This window comes from Phyllobates terribilis, unplaced genomic scaffold (assembly GCF_046119375.1).
Source record: "Phyllobates terribilis strain yellow unplaced genomic scaffold, ASM4611937v1 Scaffold_11__3_contigs__length_659146591, whole genome shotgun sequence".
Taxonomy (NCBI): Eukaryota; Metazoa; Chordata; class Amphibia; order Anura; family Dendrobatidae; genus Phyllobates; species Phyllobates terribilis.
In genome coordinates, this window is record NW_027362771.1 from 335,564,065 (window position 1) to 335,584,613 (window position 20,549).

The window sequence follows — 20,549 nt, forward strand, 5'->3', positions numbered from 1 at the left end:
GGACTGTTAATCTTTTTTAAAGGTAGCTTGCTTTTAACATTGTTTTAAAGGGGTTGTCCTGTCTAAAATTAAAAGTCTGAAAAGAAACCTGGAGGTCTGAACTGAAACGTAAATTGATGTGCATGCAAAATGTAAATGCATGTTCACACAAGGCCATTAGACAGAGAAAAACCAAAGACAAGAAAAATACCCAAATAACTGGAAGTAGATCGCACAGTACAAAAATAATAATAAATAATAAAGGATATTTAGTTAACATAATTTTGATCAAAATAATGTAAAAGCTATCCCGCCACGTCACGGCAACCCTTATGGGACAGTCCTAACTCTAATATTAAAAACCTTACCATTTGTCAAGTGACATACATATGGACAAGGGCAGAGAGACTGGATCCCTAGTATAAGCATAGACCCGAGGCAGAATGAGCGTCTCAGCTCAGACAAAGGTCGGCCACACCCCTTTATATGCACTAAAGCACACTGAACTACAAAGAAACCTGGAGGTCTGAACTGAAACGTAAATTGATGTGCATGCAAAATGTAAATGCATGTTCACACAAGGCCATTAGACAGAGAAAAACCAAAGACTAGAAAAATACCCAAATAACTGGAAGTAAATGGGTAGATCGCACAGTGCAAAAATAATAATAAATAATAAAGGGTATTTAGTTAACATAATTTTGATCAAAATAATGTAAAAGCTATCCCGCCACGTCACGGCAACCCTTATGGGACAGTCCTAACTCTAATATTAAAAACCTTACCATTTGTCAAGTGACATACATATGGACAAGGGCAGAGAGACTGGATCCCTAGTATAAGCATAGACTCAAGGCAGAATGAGCGTCTCAGCTCAGACAAAGGGCGGCCACACCCCTTTATATGGAGGTCTGAACTGAAACATAAATTGATGTGCATGCAAAATGTAAATGCATGTTCACACAACTAGGGATCCAGTCTCTCTGCCCTTGTCCATATGTATGTCACTTGACAAATGGTAAGGTTTTTAATATTAGAGTTAGGACTGTCCCATCAGGGTTGCCGTGACGTGCGGGATAGCTTTTACGTTATTTTGATCAAAATTATGTTAACTAAATACCCTTTATTATTTATTATTATTTTTGCACTGTGCGATCTACCCATTTACTTCCAGTTATTTTGGTATTTTTCTTGTCTTTGGTTTAAAATTAAAAGTCTGCAGTCACTCTGTGTGACTGCAGACTTATGAATCCCCCTAGTGCACACCCTGTGCGCTGCTTGAATTCGCCGGTCTCTGAGCCGGGACCGGAGGGTATGCATGAGTTATTCATTCTCCCGGCCAGAGCCCAACTAGTGGGCACGGCCTCGCTCCATACTCTTGTATTGAGCGAGGCTGCGCCCCCTCTAGTGATGCAGCCGTCCAGTGCGTGCAGCCTTGCTCAATACAAGTGATGGAGCAAGGCCGTGCCCGCTAGTCTGGCTCTGGCCGGGAGTATGTACACTACCGTTCAAAAGTTTGGGGTCACCCAGACAATTTTGTGTTTTCCATGAAAAATCATACTTTTATTTATCAAATGAGTTGCAAAATGAATAGAAAATATAGTCCAGACATTGACAAGGTTAGAAATAATGATTTTTATTTGAAAGAATTATTTTCTCCTTCAAGCTTTGCTTTCGTCAAAGAATGCTCCCTTTGCAGCAATTACAGCATTGCTGACCTTTGGCATTCTAGCTGGTAATTTGCTGAGGTAATCTTGAGAAATTTCACCCCATGCTTCCTGAAGCCCCACAAGTTGGATTGGCTTGATGGGCACTTTTTGCGTACCATACAGTCAAGCTGCTCCCACAACAGCTCAATGGGGTTGAGATCTGGTGACTGTGCTGGCCACTCCATTACAGATAGAATACCAGCTGCCTGCTTCTTCCCTAAATAGTTCATGCATAATTTGGAGGTGTGCTTTGGGTCCTTGTCCTGTTGTAGGATGAAATTGGCTCCAATCAAGTGCTGTACACAGGGTATGGCATGGTGTTGCAAAATGGCGTGATATCCTTATTCAAAATCCCATTTACCTTGTACAAATCTCCCACTTTACCAGCACCAAAGCAACCCCAGACCATCACATTACCTCCACCATGCTTGACAGATGGCGTCAGGCACTGTTCCAGCATCTTTTCAGTTGTTCTGGGTCTCACAAATGTTCTTCTGTGTGATCCAAACACCTCAAACTATGATTCGTCTGTCTATAAAACTTTTTTCCAATCTTCCTTTGTCCAATGTCTGTGTTCTTTTGCCAATATTAATCTTTTCCTTTTATTAGCCAGTCTCAGATATGGCTTTTTCTTTGCCATTTTGCCCTAAAGGCCAGCATCCCGGAGTTGCCGTCTTCACTGTAGACGTTGACACTTGCGTTTTGCATGTACTATTTAATGAAGGTGCCAGTTGAGGAGCTGTGAGGAGTCAATTTCTCAAACTAGAGACTCTAATGTACTTGTCTTGTTGCTCATTTGTGCAGCGGGATCTACCACTTCTCTTTCTACTCTGGTTAGAGCCTGTTTGTGCTCTCCTCTGAAGGGAGTAGTACACACCGTTGTAGGAAATTTTCAGTTTTTTGGCAATCTCTCGCATGGAATAGCCTTCATTTCTAAGAACAAGAATAGTCTGTCGAGTTTCACATGAAAGTTCTCTTTTTTCTGGCCATTTTGAGAGTTTCATAGAACAAACAAATGTAATGCTCCAGATTCTCAACTAGCTCAAAGGAAGGTCAATTTTATAGCTTCTCAAATCAGCCAAACCGTTTTCAGCTGGGCTAACATACTTGTGCAAGGGTTCTCTAAACATCCATTAGCCTTCTTACACAGTTGGCAAACACAATGTATCATTAAAACACTGGAGTGGTGGTTGCTGGGAATGGGCCTCTATACACCTATGTAGACATTGCAATAAAAACAAGACGTTTGCAGCTAGAATAGTCATTTACCACATTAACAATGTATAGAGTGTATTTCTGATTCATTTAATGTTAGCTTCATTGAAAAAAATTTGCTTTTCTTTCAAAAATAATGAAATTTCTAAATGACCCCAAACTTTTGAACAGTAGTGTATAACGCATATGTCATCGCCGTTCCCGGCTCAGAAACAAGCGAATACTTGCAGCACATAGTTTGTTTGCTGGGGTGGATTCATAAGTCTGCAGTCACGCAGAGCGACTGCAGACTTTTCATTTTAGACCAGACAACCTCTTTAAATGTAACATCGTCAATGGATCCTACCAGCTTCAGTGCACCTGTGCTCCTCCGATACTGTATTGGCAAAGGTGGCTTTGGCTTGCAGCATAGGAGAGCACACAGTCCATAGCAGCAGCGCAACTAAGATTCTCGTCCAGACTGTCAATAATCAGGAGTGCAAAACCCTCCCAACAAGCAGCAAGCTGGAAGGCAGGGAAGGTGGGCTGTCTTGAGAAAATAATAACCTATCAGCTCCTTATGAGGGTCACTGCTAATACTGGAGATGAGAGAGGCCATTAAGACTACAGGAGCGAGTTAACGGATGCTACTGTGAGAACGTGATAGAGGGGAGGCATCATGTCCAGTTTGGAGTTTACAATGACTACCAGCTCCTACCTTTAGTAGCTGGGCTCCTGTTAGCAATGCTTAGTTCAGGTTGTTTTATTTATTCATGCTTGCATTTTATTCTTTAGGAAATCTGTCACAACTTGGGAGTTTGTTATCTATATCTGAAGGACCTCAGCAAGGTAGGACATGAGACATAAAGGTTTCATATCAGTCTGCTTGTTTTCTTTTTAAAGAAACCCTTCTTTTTTGGAATCTAAAGCAAACTGAAATGTTGCTCATATATATATATACAGTGGAGTAAGGCATATTTGCACCTGATGGTTTTGTTATTATTTTGAATACCTGCTTTATCGGGCTGCCTCTGGACCTGCACATTCAGAGCTCACTGGCTGTTCCTGGTGAAGTGCACGCTCACATTCATTCCATCCATACTCTCTCAATGCTTGTTCTTGTGCCCCCTGCCACCACTCACTTTAACACTGACTATTCAAGCTGTGATATATTTTTTTTTGTGAGAAAATGGATGTTCAGAAGTATCCCAAGGTACAGTACAGACCAAAAGTTTGGACACACCTCATTTAAAGATTTTTTGTATTTTCATGACTATGAAAATTGTACATTCACACTGAAGGCATCAAAGCTATGAATTAACACATGTGGAATTATATACTTAACAAAAAAGTGTGAAACAACTGAAAATATGTCTTATATTCTAGGTTATTCAAAGTAGCCACCTTTTGCTTTGATGACTGCTTTGCACACTCTTGGCATTCTCTTGATGAGCTTCAAGAGGTAGTCACCGGAAATGGTTTTCACTTCACAGGTGTGCCCTGTCAGTTTTAATAAGTGGGATTTCTTGCCTTATAAATGGGGTTGGGACCATCAGTTGTGTTGTGCAGAAGTCTGGTGGATACACAGCTGATAGTCCTACTGAATAGACTAATAGAATTTGTATTATGGCAAGAAAAAAGCAGCTAAGTAAAGAAAAACGAGTGGCTATCATTACTTTAAGAAATGAAGGTCACTCAGTCCGAAAAATTGGGAAAACTTTGAAAGTGTCCCCAAGTGCAGTTGCAAAAACCATCAAGCGCTACAAAGAATCTGGCTCACATGAGGACCGCCCCAGGAAAGGAAGACCAAGAGTCATCTGAGGATAAGTTTATCCGAGTCACCAGCCTCAGAAATGGCAGGTTAACAGCAGCTCAGATTAGAGACCAGGTCAATGCCACACAGAGTTCTAGCAGCAGACACATCTCTACAGTAACTGTTAAGAGGAGACTTTGTGCAGCAGGCCTTCATGGTAAAATAGCTGCTAGGAAACCACTGCTAAGGACAGGCAACAAGCAGAAGAGACTTGTTTGGGCTAAAGAACACAAGGAATGGACATTAGACCAGTGGAAATCTGTGCTTTGGTCTGATGAGTCCCAATTTGAGATCTTTGGTTCCAACCACCGTGTCTTTGTGCGACGCAGAAAAGGTAAACGGATGCACTCTACATGCCTGGTTCCCACCGTGAAGCATGGAGGAGGAGGTGTGATGGTGTGGGGGTGCTTTGCTGGTGACACTGTTGGGGATTTATTCAAAATTGAAGGCATACTGAACCAGCATGGCTACCACAGCATTTTGCAACGGCATGCTATTCCATCCGGTTTGCGTTTAGTTGGACCATCATTTATTTTTCAACAGGACAATGACCCCAAACACACCTCCAGGCTGTGTAAGGGCTATTTGACCAAGAGGGAGAGTGATGGGGTGCTACGCCAAATGACCTGGCCTTCACAGTCACCAGACCTGAACCCAATCGAGATGGTTTGGGGTGAGCTGGACCGCAGAGTGAATGCAAAAGGGCCAACAAGTGCTAAGCATCTCTGGGAACTCCTCCAAGATTGTTGGAAGATCATTTCTGGTGACTACCTCTTGAAGCTCATCAAGAGTGTGCAAAGCAGTCATCAAAACAAAAGGTGGCTACTTTGAATAACCTAGAATATAAGACATATTTTCAGTTGTTTCACACTTTTTTGTTAAGTATATAATTCCACATGTGTTAATTCATAGTTTTGATGCCTTCAGTGTGAATGTACAATTTTCATAGTCAAGAAAATACAGAAAAATCTTTAAATGAGAAGGTGTGTCCAAACTTTTGGTCTGTACTGTATATTGTAACTAACTAATCTACATTGGCCACAAATGTCTCCAGTGCTCATGAGTAGGTTAGCCACAAGTGTATGTGAGTAACACATACTGCAGAATCAGACTACACACAATGGGGGCGCTTCATCAAAGCTTTTTCACCAGGTTTCTGGTGAAGAAAAAAGTTTTGGAAAGTTGCAAATTTTTGCTCAACACGAGTTTGCGCAAAAAACTGTGGCTTCTGATGTTTTCACGCCATTCTCGTCCCAGCTCATCAAATTCATGACAAGAGGTGGCGTTTGCGACACTATAATTCTTACTCCAGCTGTGGCTGGAGTAAGATTTGTGTCGAGATGTACATAGTGGCAAACGCCACTATGTCCCTCACTTGATTCATTAAGTGGTGTGTGCCTCTTTGTGAATCGTTTCTCCTTGTGGAGAGTGACATGCCAAGTCTGTCATGCCAATGTGAGGAAACTTTTAAGCCTTGCAATGCTCCTCTGGGAAATGAAATCTGCAAATTGCCTCTTCAGAGAGGAAGAGGACTAGAACTCTAGTGCCACCTATTGGAAGCAGCAATCCTAAAAGTCGATATCGACCTTGCCACGTGATTTAGGATAAAAGCCAAACCTGAATCTCAATTTGCAGAAACTGTGCTTCGGGGTACTGTCCCTCCTCAGTGCAAAGTGTGAGATCTGGTTTGCCCAGGTGAGAGGTGTCTGACCGGGATCCAAGAGATAACGTTTCTTCTTGTGGACAGTGACATGCCAAGCCTGGCATGCCAATGTAAGTAGATTTTTAAACCTTGCAGTTCTAAGTCATGTGGCAAGACTCATTAAAGGGTCGATATCGACTTTTAGGATTGTTACTTCCAATAGGTGACACTAGAGTGCTAGTTCCTCTTCCTTAATCGGGTCCTTTGTTCAGAGTTTATAACCATGGGGCAGCACATGTATTAACCTTGTGCATATAGGTTAGCATGTGAGCTGTATACACAAAACTCTTTGCACAGTTGACTATCTTTTCATTTTAGCTGCAGCTGATCAAATAAAAATACCTGCAGATGTGAATTCATTATCCTTTAATTCTCAATTGCCGCAATTGCAACTATTGAAATCTAGATTCGCTGTACAGTTTGTATCAGGGTTTTCCAGATTTTTGCAAACCGGATGTAGCACAACAGAAATGTAATATGGGAAAGCTCTTCGTAGATACTTGTCTTGTGTAGGACGATTGCATTGGCAGGATGATTGTGTTTTGCATGTGCTTTTAGGCAGTCTTGTTATCCATTATAACATTTCTATTTTCTGTGAAGAGTAAAGAGCAGCTGAATCTTGCTCTTCAATTGCACAGACAAGAGCTCAGCGCCATGACCTTGGGAAAGGTCCAGCTTATGGAGGGAGACACGGCGGGCGCTATCCAGACCTATTTGCAGGCACTGCAGTGAGTATTCACCTGATCGTTCTGCTGTCCAACTTAAATGCTTTGTTTTCTAACTAAATTGAGTACTGGAAAAATGAATCTTTCTGTATTTATTGACATAAAGGGCTAATCTTTTCCTGAATAATGCTTGATTTATAATGAAAGAAATTTTTTGGGTACACAAAATGCATTACTCTTCTTAAGGGCACAGTCAGACGTCCATATAAACCGGAACGTGATCGGAACACAGTGCATGGACTGGCTGGCAGTTCTCCCGAAACGAGTGTGACAGCTTCATGTATTTCAATGCAGCTGTCACGCTTGGGTTGAGAGCGCCATCGGCCTATTTATACGGCCATCTAACAGCGCCCTAAGGCTGGGACATCATTATCAGATCTGTGGGGGTCTGACTCGGCAACACTTCTGATCAACTAACTGATGGCGCCACTTGGCACTATGGTTCCTTCATTGGGGGTTATTTTTGCTTTATTTCCTTTTTTTTTTAATACAATACAAATATTAACAATAGCAGCTATTAGAATCATAAAATTTATGTGATAATAAATATCATCGATAACCACTGAAACCACTTCAATAAGAAGATGGGAGATCAATCAAACACCTCAAGACCCAAGTATAATAATAATGTCAATAACATATTTATGACTTTAGAATGATATTGTGAAGTAGCATTGAAAATATTTAACAACTAAAGAGTCATATATCCATACACTCAATACATACAACCTTATACACAAGACGCAATTATAACGGTCCCCATGCCCATCTGGTCTCTTAATTATTTAACAGTGATAGCTCTACTATTCTAGTAGAGTAGAGCCTGTGTGTGGCATTGCCGTTCACTTTAACTCTACAGTTAGCTGATGAGCAGGGCTACCAGGAGCTTGCCCTCCACAAAACTGAAAATGATGGCCTATGTCAAACAGAAGCTATAATCAGAAAATTACCTATTATTTCAAATCTGGTTTATATTACATGCATTTTTTAAATATTTTTGGCAATGTTTTTTTCTTGCACATCACGATCTATGTTAACAGCAAAATTAGTAATCGTGCAATTATCACACTGACCAATGAGGCTTTTTTAGCCTCATACTTCCTGTCCTTTCAGGAAGAGCTTTCAGAAAGGCTCCTTATCATCAAAGGCAGGATTACAGTGACACATAACATCACTCATAAAAGGTGAAATCACAGCTGACCCTGCTCTCCCTCCCTTCACAATGACTTTTGCACATGCTCATTAGATGCTTCAATACAAAAAAATAGGGCACAATCTGTTCATTGCTGCTCATGTGCATGTGTTGTTTCCTGAAATTAGAATCTAGTGGTAAGATTTCTATTTTTTATTTTCAATACAGATTGTGATATGTAAAAGAAGAAAAAAATTCCCAAAAATTAAAAAAATACATTTGACACAAAACCCTGATTTATACAATAGACCATTTTTTTATGGTAGCTGCCCTTCAAGGATTGCCCATCAGTTTTGTAGTCCTGAGAAATCTGTTGAATATACTTATCATTTGCATCTAATAATACTACCTTTTGCCACCCAAAAAAGTACAGTATTGCAGAATAGTTTGGCACTGTTATATTTCTGCAGTGTAATGTACTAATTGTAAAACACACTAAGAAAACATATTGCGAATGTAATATATATATGTCAAATCTATGACTTCACAGGTTGTCTCCAGAGAGTACGGAGCTGTTAACCACCCTAGGACTCATGTATTTACAGGTGATGAAAAAGATCAACTCCAATTCTTATCGTTCTTCTCCCTTTGGTCTCCTTCATATACACTTTATTTTTTTGTGTTTTAAAATGCAAGTAAAATATTCCATTTGTTTCAATGCTTTTTTTTTTGTTGTTGTATTTGTTTTGTTTTTTAAATTTTGTGCAGACATCTTTTGGAGATGCCCGTGGAGCAAAACTCACACAGATAATGTGTCTGATCAACTCACTTTGGCGATATAACTACAACTTTTTAATAATGGCCATTGCCATTCAGTATGACCTCCTTCTTTATTTATATCCATATAAAAGCAGCATGAACAGCAGCATCACATAGAACCACAGATATCTAAGTCCAGCTTGGAGCGGCATGATGGAGAAAAATGCCATGGCCAAAACATGCATTGTTTTGCTCTCGGCAGCACATTGTCCTGTTTACATAGAATAATGTGCTGCCGAGAACAATAATTACTAATTAATCTTAAAAATCCTTTCACACCCTGAACAAGCATTTGTTGGGTGTTTCACAGCCTTTTTACAGTAGCAGATTATCAAGAAACCAGAGTTTCTATGAATGCTCATTCCCAATCATCGGTCAGTGTAAATTCACCCTAAAGGTGCCCATACATGTGCAGTAGCTTTTGCACAAACACTCATTTGGCCGACGGACATCTGCCTGACATCCTCACACACATGAGCTCTCAGCTTAGCTGAACCTTCATATGTTTTAATGGAGAGTGGTAAATATGGATGTCTAGCTGCGGCTTACATCACCAGAGCATCGGGGTTGGGTGCCTGAATTTAAACCTTATCTTCCTTGACATCATCTGTTGAGGGAGAGTCAAGAGGTCCCAATCACAGCAGATGTTCGGCTCGTCTTGTCAACGTGTACAGGGGTCTTTAGATCACTGAGTTGCTATTTTACCTTTGGGAAAATATTACTAACTAGCTGAAGAAATGAAATGACGCTGAGTGCTAGTTTTCCAGTCCAGGTCATCTGATGGTACCTACAACGTAAAGATGGTGTTGACTTTTATAGGTGCCTTCAAATGTCTATTATATTTGTTTCTCGCTTTCTCAGTATAGTTTCAGAAATGTATGTTATACAGTATATGCATTACCTAGAAATTTACTTTTTACCACAGAATGGTCTGTATCAGAAAGCCTTTGAGTACCTTGGGAATGCCCTCACCTATGACCCCAGCAATTATAAGGTAATGGAAGGTGCGCCTCGTACATGATGCAATGTATTTATCTCTAATGGAGTGTATGTATAGTAATGTAGATATAGTGGATGTATAATGTCTGATAATATACACTGCTCAAAAAAATAAAGGGAACACTCAAATAACACATCCTAGATCTGAATGAATGAAATATTCTCATTGAATACTTTGTTCTGTACTGACAACAAAATCACACAAAAATCATCAAGGAAATCAAATTTCTTAACCAATGGAGGCCTGGATTTGGAGGCACCCCCAAAATTAAAGTGGAAAAACACACTACAGGCTGATCCAACTTTGATGTAATGTCCTTAAAACAAGTCAAAATGACGCTCAGTATTGTGTGTGGCCTCCACGTGCCTAATGACCTCCCTACAACGCCTGGGCATTCTCCTGATGAGGTTGCAGATGGTCTCCCAGACCTGGACTAAAGCATCCGCAAACTCCTCGACAGTCTGTGGTGCAACGTGACGTTGGTGGATGGAGCAAGACATTATGTCCCAGATGTGCTCAATCGGATTCAGGTCTGGGGAACGGGCGGGCCAGTCCATAGCTTCAGTGCCTTCATCTTGCAGGAACTGCTGACACACTCCAGCTACATGAGGTCTGGCATTGTCCTGCATTAGGAGGAACCCAGGGCCAACCGCACCGTCATATGGTCTCACAAGGGGTCTGAGGATCTCATCTCGGTACCTAATGGCAGTCAGGCTACCTCTGGCAAGCACATGGAGGGCTCCAAAGAAATACCACCCCTCACCATTAATGACCCACTGCCAAACTGGTCATGCTGAAGGATGTTGCAGGCAGCAGATCGATCTCCACGGCGTCTCCAGACTCTGTCACGTCTGTCACATGTGCTCAGTGTGAACCTGCTTTCATCTATGAAGAGCACAGGGCACCAGTGGTGACTTTGCCAATCCTGGTGTTCTGTGGCAAATGCCAAGCGTCCTGCACTGTGTTGGGCTGTGAGCACAACACCTATCTGTGGACGTCGGGCCCTCATACCACCCTCATGGAGTCGGTTTCTAACCGTTTGTGCAGACACATGCACATTTGTGGCCTGCTGGAGGCCATTTTGCAGGGCTCTGGCAGTGTTCCTCCTTGCACATAGGCGAAGGTAGCGGTCCTGCTGCTGGGTTGTTGCCCTCCTACGGCCCCCTCCACGTCTCCTGGTGTACTGGCCTGTCTCCTGGTAGCGCCTCCAGCCTCTGGACACTACGCTGACAGACACAGCAAACTTTCTTGCCACAGCTCGCATCCTGGATGAGCTGCACTACCTGAGCAACTTCTGTGGGTTGTAGAGTCTGTCTCATGCTACCACGAGTGTGAAAGCACAACCAACATTCAAAAGTGACCAAAACATCAGCCAGAAAGCATTGGTACTAAGATGTGGTCTGTGGTCCCCACCTGCAGAACCACTCCTTTATTGAGGGTGTCTTGACAGTTGCCAATAATTTTCATTTATTGTCTATTCCATTTGCACAACAGCATGTGAAATTGATTGTCAATCAGTGTTGCTTCCTAAGTGGATTTCACAGAAGTTTGATTTACTTGGAGTTATATTCTGTTGGTTAAGTGTTCCCTTTATTTTTTTGAGCAGTGTATTTATAGTGGTATTATGTATAGTAATGTATTCCTCTATAATGGAGTGTATGTATTATAATATATTTATACTGGTATGTATAGTAATGTATTTATCTCTAATGGCGTGTATATATTATAATATTTATACTCGTATGTATAGTAATGTATTTATCTCTAATGGTGTGTGTATACAGTAATGTATCTATAGTAATATGTATAATAATATATTTATAGTGGTATTATTAATAGTAATGTATTTATCTATCGTGGTCTGTATGTGCAGTAATGTATTTATAGTGGTATGTAAAGTAATATATTTATCTCTAATGGTGTGTATGTATAATAATGTATCTATCTATTGTGGTATGTTTGTATAATAATATATTTATAGTGGTATGTATAGTAATGTATTTATAGTGGTGTGTATGTATAATATACTTATAGTGGTATTATGTATAGTAATGTATTTATTTATAGTGGTGTGTATATATAGTAATGTATCTACAGCGGTATGTATGTACAGTACAGACCAAAAGTTTGGACACACCTTCTCATTTAAAGATTTTTCTGTATTTTCACGACTTTGAAAATTGTACATTCACACTGAAGGCATCAGAACTATGAATTAACACATGTGGAATTATATACTTAACAAAAAAGTGTGAAACAACTGAAAATATGTCTTATATTCTAGGTTCTTCAAAGTAGCCACCTTTTGCTTTGATGACTGCTTTGCACACTCTTGGCATTTTCTTGATGAGCTTCAAGAGGTAGTCACCGGAAATGGTCTTCCAACAATCTTGAAGGAGTTCCCAGAGATGCTTAGCACTTGTTGGCCCTTTTGCATTCACTCTGCGGTCCAGCTCACCCCAAACCATCTCGATTGGGTTCAGGTCTGGTGACTGTGGAGGCCAGGTCATCTGGCGTAGCACCCCATCACTCTCCTTCTTGCTCAAATAGCCCTTACACAGCCTGGAGGTGTGTTTGGGGTCATTGTCCTGTTGAAAAATAAATGATGGTCCAACTAAACGCAAACCGGATGGAATAGCATGCCGCTGCAAGATGCTGTGGTAGCCATGCTGGTTCAGTATGCCTTCAATTTTGAATAAATCCCCAACAGTGTCACCAGCAAAGCACCCCCACACCATCACATCTCCTCCCCCATGCTTCATGGTGGGAACCAGGCATGTAGAGTCCATCCGTTCACCTTTTCTGCGTCGCACGAAGACACTGTGGTTGGAACCAAAGATCTCAAATTTGAACTCATCAGACCAAAGCACAGATTTCCACTGGTCTAATGTCCATTCCTTGTGTTCTTTAGCCCAAACAAGTCTCTTCTGCTTGTTGCCTGTCCTTAGCAGTGGTTTCCTAGCAGCTATTTTACCATGAAGGCCTGCTGCACAAAGTCTCCTCTTAACAGTTGTTGTAGAGATGTGTCTGCTGCTAGAACTCTGTGTGGCATTGACCTGGTCTCTAATCTGAGCTGCTGTTAACCTGCGATTTCTGAGGTTGGTGACTCGGATAAACTTATCCTAGAAGCAGAGGTGACTCTTGGTCTTCCTTTCCTGGGGCGGTCTTCATGTGAGCCAGTTTCTTTGTAGCGCTTGATGGTTTTTGTAACTGCACTTGGGGACACATTCAAAGTTTTCCCAGTTTTTCGGACTGACTGACCTTCATTTCTTAAAGTAATGATGGCCACTCGTTTTTCTTTACTTAGCTGCTTTTTTCTTGCCATAATACAAATTCTAACAGTCTATTCAGTAGGACTATCAGCTGTGTATCCACCTGACTTCTGCACAACACAACTGATGGTCCCAACCCCATTTATAAGGCAAGAAATCCCACTTATTAAACCTGACAGGGCACACCTGTGAAGTGAAAACCATTTCCGGTGACTACCTCTTGAAGCTCATCAAGAGAATGCCAAGAGTGTGCAAAGCAGTCATCAAAGCAAAAGGTGGCTACTTTGAAGACCCTAGAATATAAGACATATTTTCAGTTGTTTCACACTTTTCTGTTAAGTATATAATTCCACATGTGTTAATTCATAGTTTTGATGCCTTCAGTGTGAATGTACAATTTTCATAGTCATGAAAATACAGAAAAATCTTTAAATGAGAAGGTGTGTCCAAACTTTTGGTCTGTACTGTATAATAATGTATTTATAGTGGTATGCATGTATAGTAATTATCTATAGTGGTCATGAACATTGCACGCCACTATTAGTGTATTGTAGTCCATGAATTAGTAGTTTCGTACTATTGCTTATAAAACTGACTCAGCAAATGTAAATCCATTGTATAGCTTGTGACAGGTATACATAATTTTGTAGGGAATACTAGCGGCTGGCTGTATGATGCAGTCTCATGGGGATTATGATGTTGCCCTCAGTAAGTATCGAGTTGCTGCATCTAGTGTCCCGGAGAGCTCCCCGCTATGGAATAACATTGGAATGTGCTTTTATGGGAAGAAGAAATATGTAGCGGTAAAAATGGATATCTATTTATTTATTTTGTGATGTATTATATGTTATAGATTGTAAATGCTTAACCCCTTCACGACATATAGTGTACATTTATATCATATGTTGTGTCCCTGACTGTGATGCAGGCTTCGGCGCTGAGCCCGCATCTTTCCCCGCACATGACAGCTGATTTAAACAGCTGTCATGTGCCTTTTAACAGTCGCGGGTGGATCAGACTTCACCCGCGGCTGTTAACTAGTTAAATCCCGCTGTCACTCTCTGAACATGTGCCAGCCAGGAATGCGTCACAAATCCCACCCATCGGCACCTCTGTCATATGATCGAAGGACGCCGTAAGAAAACAAGCCCTCATATGGCTATATTGACTGAAAAAGTTTTGGCTCTTGGAAGAAGGGGAGGAAAAAATGAAAAAAACAAAACAGAAAATGGCCATGGCGTGAAGGGGTTAAGCATAAATTTTCTTCACTGACTATAAAAGCTGCAGTGTGTTATAGACATTCTGGGAAAACCTGAAATTATTAAAATGATGCTGCTCAAGGCAAATATAGATAGGCATCGAGGGAGTGGATGTGGATGAGACCACTCCACATAGAGAGTGACTGGATCTTTACAATGAATTCAGTAGATCAACAGAATCTGAATACAATTTTCAACTTTGAGAATTTTTTATGAAAGATTAATAATAGACTAATGCCAATATTGGAACATTAAAGGAAACCTGTCACATTGAACATGCAATCTCATCTAGGGACAGCATGGAATAGAGAAGGAGAAGCTGATCAAAATGATATTCAGCTTTGTGGGAAAACATTTACTATAACTTGTATGTTATTCATTGAAGTCCGTGATTTCTGTATGTATATGAGTCCCCTGTCCTATTCACTGATTGACATCTAACCAGCTCCTCCTGCTCTATAACATCCCGCCTGCAGATCAGAAACCATTTTCAACACATTTTCGCATGAACAAAGTACATTTTAATCAATAGATCACCCAGTCAAAGGTGTTTATACAAAGCTACGTAAAAAACCTAAAAATTAAAAGAAGAATTTGTTCTGAGCTGTGGTGGCATCATCTGGTTAATCTTCAGACATATTTAGGTAATTTTATGCATTTTTTAAAACTTGGAAAACCACTTTAATCTACTTTTCTTGTTTCTCTCACTTTCGCAGTTTGTTACTTTCATTATGGGTGTCTTAGTGAGGTCTTCATCTAGCTAAACAATAATACTGCTTTGAATAAGAAATGTGCTTATGGTGGTCGTCTCATGGATGCAGTATTTTGGGACTGTGTAAAAACTGTTTTATATTATTTATAAATATGATCTAATTAGAAATGTTCTTTGACAGAGGAAGACATTACATGTAATCTGTCTTCTATATAACTCCTTGTATGCATGCCCCTTTTTATTCCTACACATGCTTATGGGTGGCATTTTTGTTACAGGCCATCAGTTGTCTGAAGCGCGCTCTTTACCTTTCCCCATTTGACTGGAGGGTTTTATACAATCTTGGGCTTGTTCATCTTAGCATGCAGCAGTACGCCTCTGCTTTCCATTTTCTGAGTGCAGCCATCTCCCTACACCATGGAAATGCAACACTTTACATGCTTTTGGCAGGTGGTATAAGCAGAATTTGACATCCCAGCTGTTCCTGCTCTCTAGACTCATTCTTACCGCATGTTCTCTCTTTTTTTAAGTGTCACTTACTTACCTGGAAGACACTGAAAATGCGAAGAGCTCATATGAACAGGCAGCCAGTCTCGACCAGTGAGTGAGCATAGTGTTTCTTTTCTATTATTTATTACTTATTCCTTTCTTTACCTGAATGTTGTTGTTTTTTCTATATTTTATTCATAGTCTCGCTTTCTCTCTTTCTCAGGACAGATCCCCTTGTGAATATGAACTTTGCTATTCTGCTGTATAACCAGGGTGATAAGAAGGGAGCCTTGGCCCAGTACCAGGAGCTGGAGCGAAAAGTCGGTGTTCTCAGAGAGACTTCAACTGATTTTGACCCTGAGGTGCGAATAAGACGCAAACAATAACAAAACGCTAACATACATTTGTAAGAACTAAATCTCTTCTAGGATTTTCAAAACACATTTTGACCAGTGATTTTTCTAACAAATTATCTGGATATAGCTATTTCTAATATGAAACATATTTTGATTGTGCTAAATTCTGAAATTTACCAGACTACATAAAGACATTTTATAACAATATTCATCAATCACAAATCAATATATCCAGGTTGAGAACAGATCCACAATATTTTCAGGTGTTCTCCCTACAGTTCAATAAAAAGAGAATAAAGCGGTGGAGTATTCCTATGCATAAGGAAAACCTGCGAAACCACCAGAAAGCTGGAGTAACCACAAGCCACGAAACATCCATTAAAAAATACAAATTTATTGAGAATTTTCTTTTAAAACATGTATAATATCAACATCTAATAAGGAGGAAAAATGTAAACATGTAAGGATAGGCAGAGTCCAATAAATGATATGGGAGCACCCTATAGCTGTCTTTTGACGACTATGTGCACTCATTGCTCGTGATTCTGGTGTTTATGTCAGGACTCCTATAGGGTACTCCCATATCCTTTATTGGACTCTGCCTCTCCTTACATGTTTCCTCCTTATTAGATGTTGATATTATACGTGTTTTAAAAAAAATTATCAATAAATTTGTATTTTTTTAATTGATGTTTGGTGGTTTGTGGTTACTTCAGCAAGGTATTTTACCGGACCAGATTACCAAATATTGTTTTGGTGGGATCCTAGGCATGCTCTTAAAATTATTTAAAATCAGTTTATTTTGGCAACATGTATAAAACCCTTCCCCATATGGGCTTCTTTGTTTAGATGGTTGATATGGCACAGAAGTTAGGGGCTGCATTGCAAGTTGGAGAGAGCCTGGTGTGGACAAAGCAGACAAAAGACCAGAAGGCCAAGCAGCGTGCTGCAGTTAAAGGTCCAAGTGCCGAGCAGACTCCTCTGGGGTCTAATCAAGCTCTAGGAAGGGCAATGTCTTCTGCAGCGGGATACAGTAAGGCTCCTCCTCTGCCTTCAGGTGAGGCATTAAATGCAACAACTTCTTTATTTTTTATTTTAATTAAACTACTTTGATGAGAATTCATAACATTCAGAATTTGTTTTATATAAGGCTCCACTGCTCAAGTCTCAAAACCTCCATCTCTGCCACTGGAACCAGAGGACCCTTCAAATTCTGGCTCCACCTCAGAATACAGAAGGTGACACCGTTATCTCTCGTGACATCATGAAGAGCTGTAATGGATACTTATAAAACTCTTTTACTCAGTGGAAGAATGTTTCTGCACAGATACAAGGTTAACTATACATGGGGTGCCCACTTTTTTAGCCATAACTGAGAGACCGGTAGCTTGACCCCTTGTGACCAGCTAAAGAGAGCTTCCTTACAAAAGGGATGGTTTTGGCAGACAATCCCTTTAGAAAAACGTGTATGTTGATATTATCTGCTATTAATCCAGTAGCTATTAAACTTGGCAGACTTGGAAAAGGGAGAACGTTCATCTCCAACAGATCTATTTTTCCCCCAACTTTTGCCATCAAGTAGAATCAGTATACCCCTATATACATTAGACCTTTCCCGCTAAAATCAGTTGGTTTGTCAACATTTGAGGGATTGTCCCGTGGGACCATTATTTATTTATTTTTTTACTAATAGCTTAGAATTGGCAAAAAATACTCACCTTACTTGACCCTCTTCCAATCCTGTTTTGATGCTGCACAGGTTTACCAGTCTCTACTTCCTGGTCCCAGCTCATCAAACAGGAATGTCGCTCAGCCAATCACAGGCAGAGGCGGTTCCTGCTGCAGCTAGTGATTGGCTGAGTGGACATTTCTTAACGTTTCCTGTGTTTGAAGATGGGCCAGGAGGTAGAGACTGGTGGGGAATCTGGGCATCGTTGGAACAGGAGCTGAGGGGGATCAGCAAGGTGAGAGTTGCTCCTTTTTGTTATTTTTAGTCCATTCTCAGGCATCGGTACAACATTTTTACCTGCCAAACATCCCAGTTTCAACTATTAGCCAGGGAAACAAGGAAGCATTTCTTTTTCTGTCCACGCCTTCCATTTTCTCCGTGGAGAAGTGAAACCACATACATTATAGTCTGACCTTGTTCTTCAGAAATTGTTATGTTGACTGTATGCTTCTTGTTCTTGCTGACACAAGTTTGTAATGGAGCCTGCAGTAGTAGACTTTTCATGGGATTGGAAGATGGCTTTATGCATAGGAAGAGCTGAATAGCGGCAAATTTCAACAGTACTTACCTCTGCTATCTTAACGGGTTGGCCCATTATATGAACTTAGCCCTTATTTACATGATAGTTGATACTGCAGATTGCTGACCACTGGGCTCCCACAGATCCCAATTTTGGGACTCTGAAATTCCCCTTTGATTGGAGAGATGGTCATACGTGCTCACCAATCATTGTCTACGGGCCTGATGGAGAAGGCCAAGCTCTATACTCAATCTCTGTCAGTCTCATAGGCAATGAATGGAGCAGTGGAGCACATAATTAACCATTGCTTCATTCAAATGTAGGATTCCAGAGCCCCATTCTTGGGATATTTGGGGGTCTCATTCCCACCTCCCCGCCTAGTGATCAGCAAATTTTCCCTTAACGTGTTAATAGGTGATAAGTTATTATGATGGGTCAACCTCATTAAAGGTCTTTCTTTTGAGACAATCATTTCTAGGTTAAAAGGGCATGTTTGCATTTTATATATTGTAGGGTATCACAACATCTACGAACATTAGATCATTAAAGGGTACGGGTACACTGTTAAGCTGTAATGCTTGCTCAGCCTACAATGTATAAATGTGACCTGTTTTTCTAGCATAAGCTGTGTATTATTTTTTTTAAGTCTTTAGTGGATTACTTTCTGGCATGACATAAGTATATTTGTATTCATGTACTTTGACAGAGGTTCTTCAGCTTATTTAAGCTGATCTGTAGATGTTGTATATAGATTCTTCTTTTCTATAAAATAGAGAAAATAAAACACTTCATGTCATCACTTTGTATATATTTTTTTGTCTTAACCTAAAATAAGCAAATTGCCTCTTCGGAGAGGAAGAGGACTAGAGCTCTAGCGCCACCTATTGGAAATAGCAATCCTAAAAGTCAATATCGACCCTTTATCAAGCCTTGCTACATGACTTAGGATAAAAGCCAAACCAGAATCTCAATTTGTAAACACAGTGTTTCGGAGTGCTGCCCCTCATCAGTTATTATAGTGTTAGGAGGCTTACCGCTGGTAATATAGAACACATGAAATGTTAGTCATAGATTTATCTATAATTTTACCTACAAGTCTTCTTTTTTAGGGCTGACAAGGAACAATACTCATTAATACAGTTTTTTTTAGCTAAATAAAGAAATGGATCCAGCAGTATGGAATATAAGTCCTTCATTTATATTCCCTATTTCTTTTGAATTCAGTTTGGATTTTAACTCAAAACTGCATCAAAAACGGAATGTGTGATTTCTGTCTTAAGAGTACCGTATTTTTCAGACTATAAGACGCACTTTTTTCCTCCAAAATTTTGGAGGAAAGTGGGGGGTGCGTCTTATAGTCCGAATACTATATTATTGTATGGCCGCATGGCGGTGGGGGAGCTGCCGCGCGGGATCAGCGGGGCACAGGAGGCAGCAACCGCCTGCTGCAGCCTAGCTGTGCCTGCTACTAAAGAAAATGAATATTCCCTGCTCCCCACGCCCATGGGCGTGGAGTGCAATGAATATTCATTTCTCTTAATAGCCAACACACTGGAGCTGCAGTGCGGATCCTGCTGCCACTCTGCGGTCAGTGTGCCCGCTATTAAAGCTCATGAATATTTGCTACAACCCACTCCCATGGGTTGTAGTGAATATCCATTGTCTTTAATAGCAGGCACACTGACCACAGAGCGGCAGCAGGAGCCACGCTGCGGTACAGTGTGCCGGCTATTGAACAGACTGAATGGTCACTGCTCCCCACGCACAGAGTCCCAGCGTGGGGATCAGTGACTATTCCAGCACAGCGTCTCACACTGTGTGAGGGCGCATGGCAGGGACGCCATGCGCCCCCTGCTATGCGCCGCTTACACAGTGAGAGTGTCTGCAGCAGAGCAGGACAGCGCTGGAGAAGAGAGGAGGTGAGTATGCTTGTTCATTTTTTTTTTTTTTGTAGGCAGCGTGATGGGGGCTCAGAGGGTGCCATACATAGCAGGATGGGGGCTCAGAGGGTGCCATACATACCAGGATGGGGGCTCAGAGGGGTGCCATACATACCTGGATGGGGGCTCAAGGGGTGCCATGCATACCAGGATGGGGGCTCAAGGGGTGCCATGCATACCAGGATGGGGGCTCAAGGGG

At 40.9% G+C, this 20,549-nt stretch overlaps 1 protein-coding gene across 1 annotated transcript in view; it reads left to right on the forward strand.

Moving 5' to 3' along the window:
- BBS4 (Bardet-Biedl syndrome 4) overlaps positions 1–19,206 on the forward strand; it is a 42,319-nt gene extending 23,113 nt beyond the window's left edge. Inside the window, exons 7-16 of the mRNA XM_073652748.1 lie at positions 3,678–3,731; positions 6,998–7,125; positions 8,805–8,859; positions 9,999–10,067; positions 13,996–14,148; positions 15,595–15,766; positions 15,847–15,916; positions 16,029–16,167; positions 17,011–17,218; positions 17,312–19,206. Coding sequence (XP_073508849.1) covers positions 3,678–3,731; positions 6,998–7,125; positions 8,805–8,859; positions 9,999–10,067; positions 13,996–14,148; positions 15,595–15,766; positions 15,847–15,916; positions 16,029–16,167; positions 17,011–17,218; positions 17,312–17,403 — 1,140 coding nt within the window. The 3' untranslated portion in view covers positions 17,404–19,206. The remainder of the gene's footprint in view (positions 1–3,677; positions 3,732–6,997; positions 7,126–8,804; positions 8,860–9,998; positions 10,068–13,995; positions 14,149–15,594; positions 15,767–15,846; positions 15,917–16,028; positions 16,168–17,010; positions 17,219–17,311) is intronic.
- Positions 19,207–20,549: the final 1,343 nt, after the last annotated feature.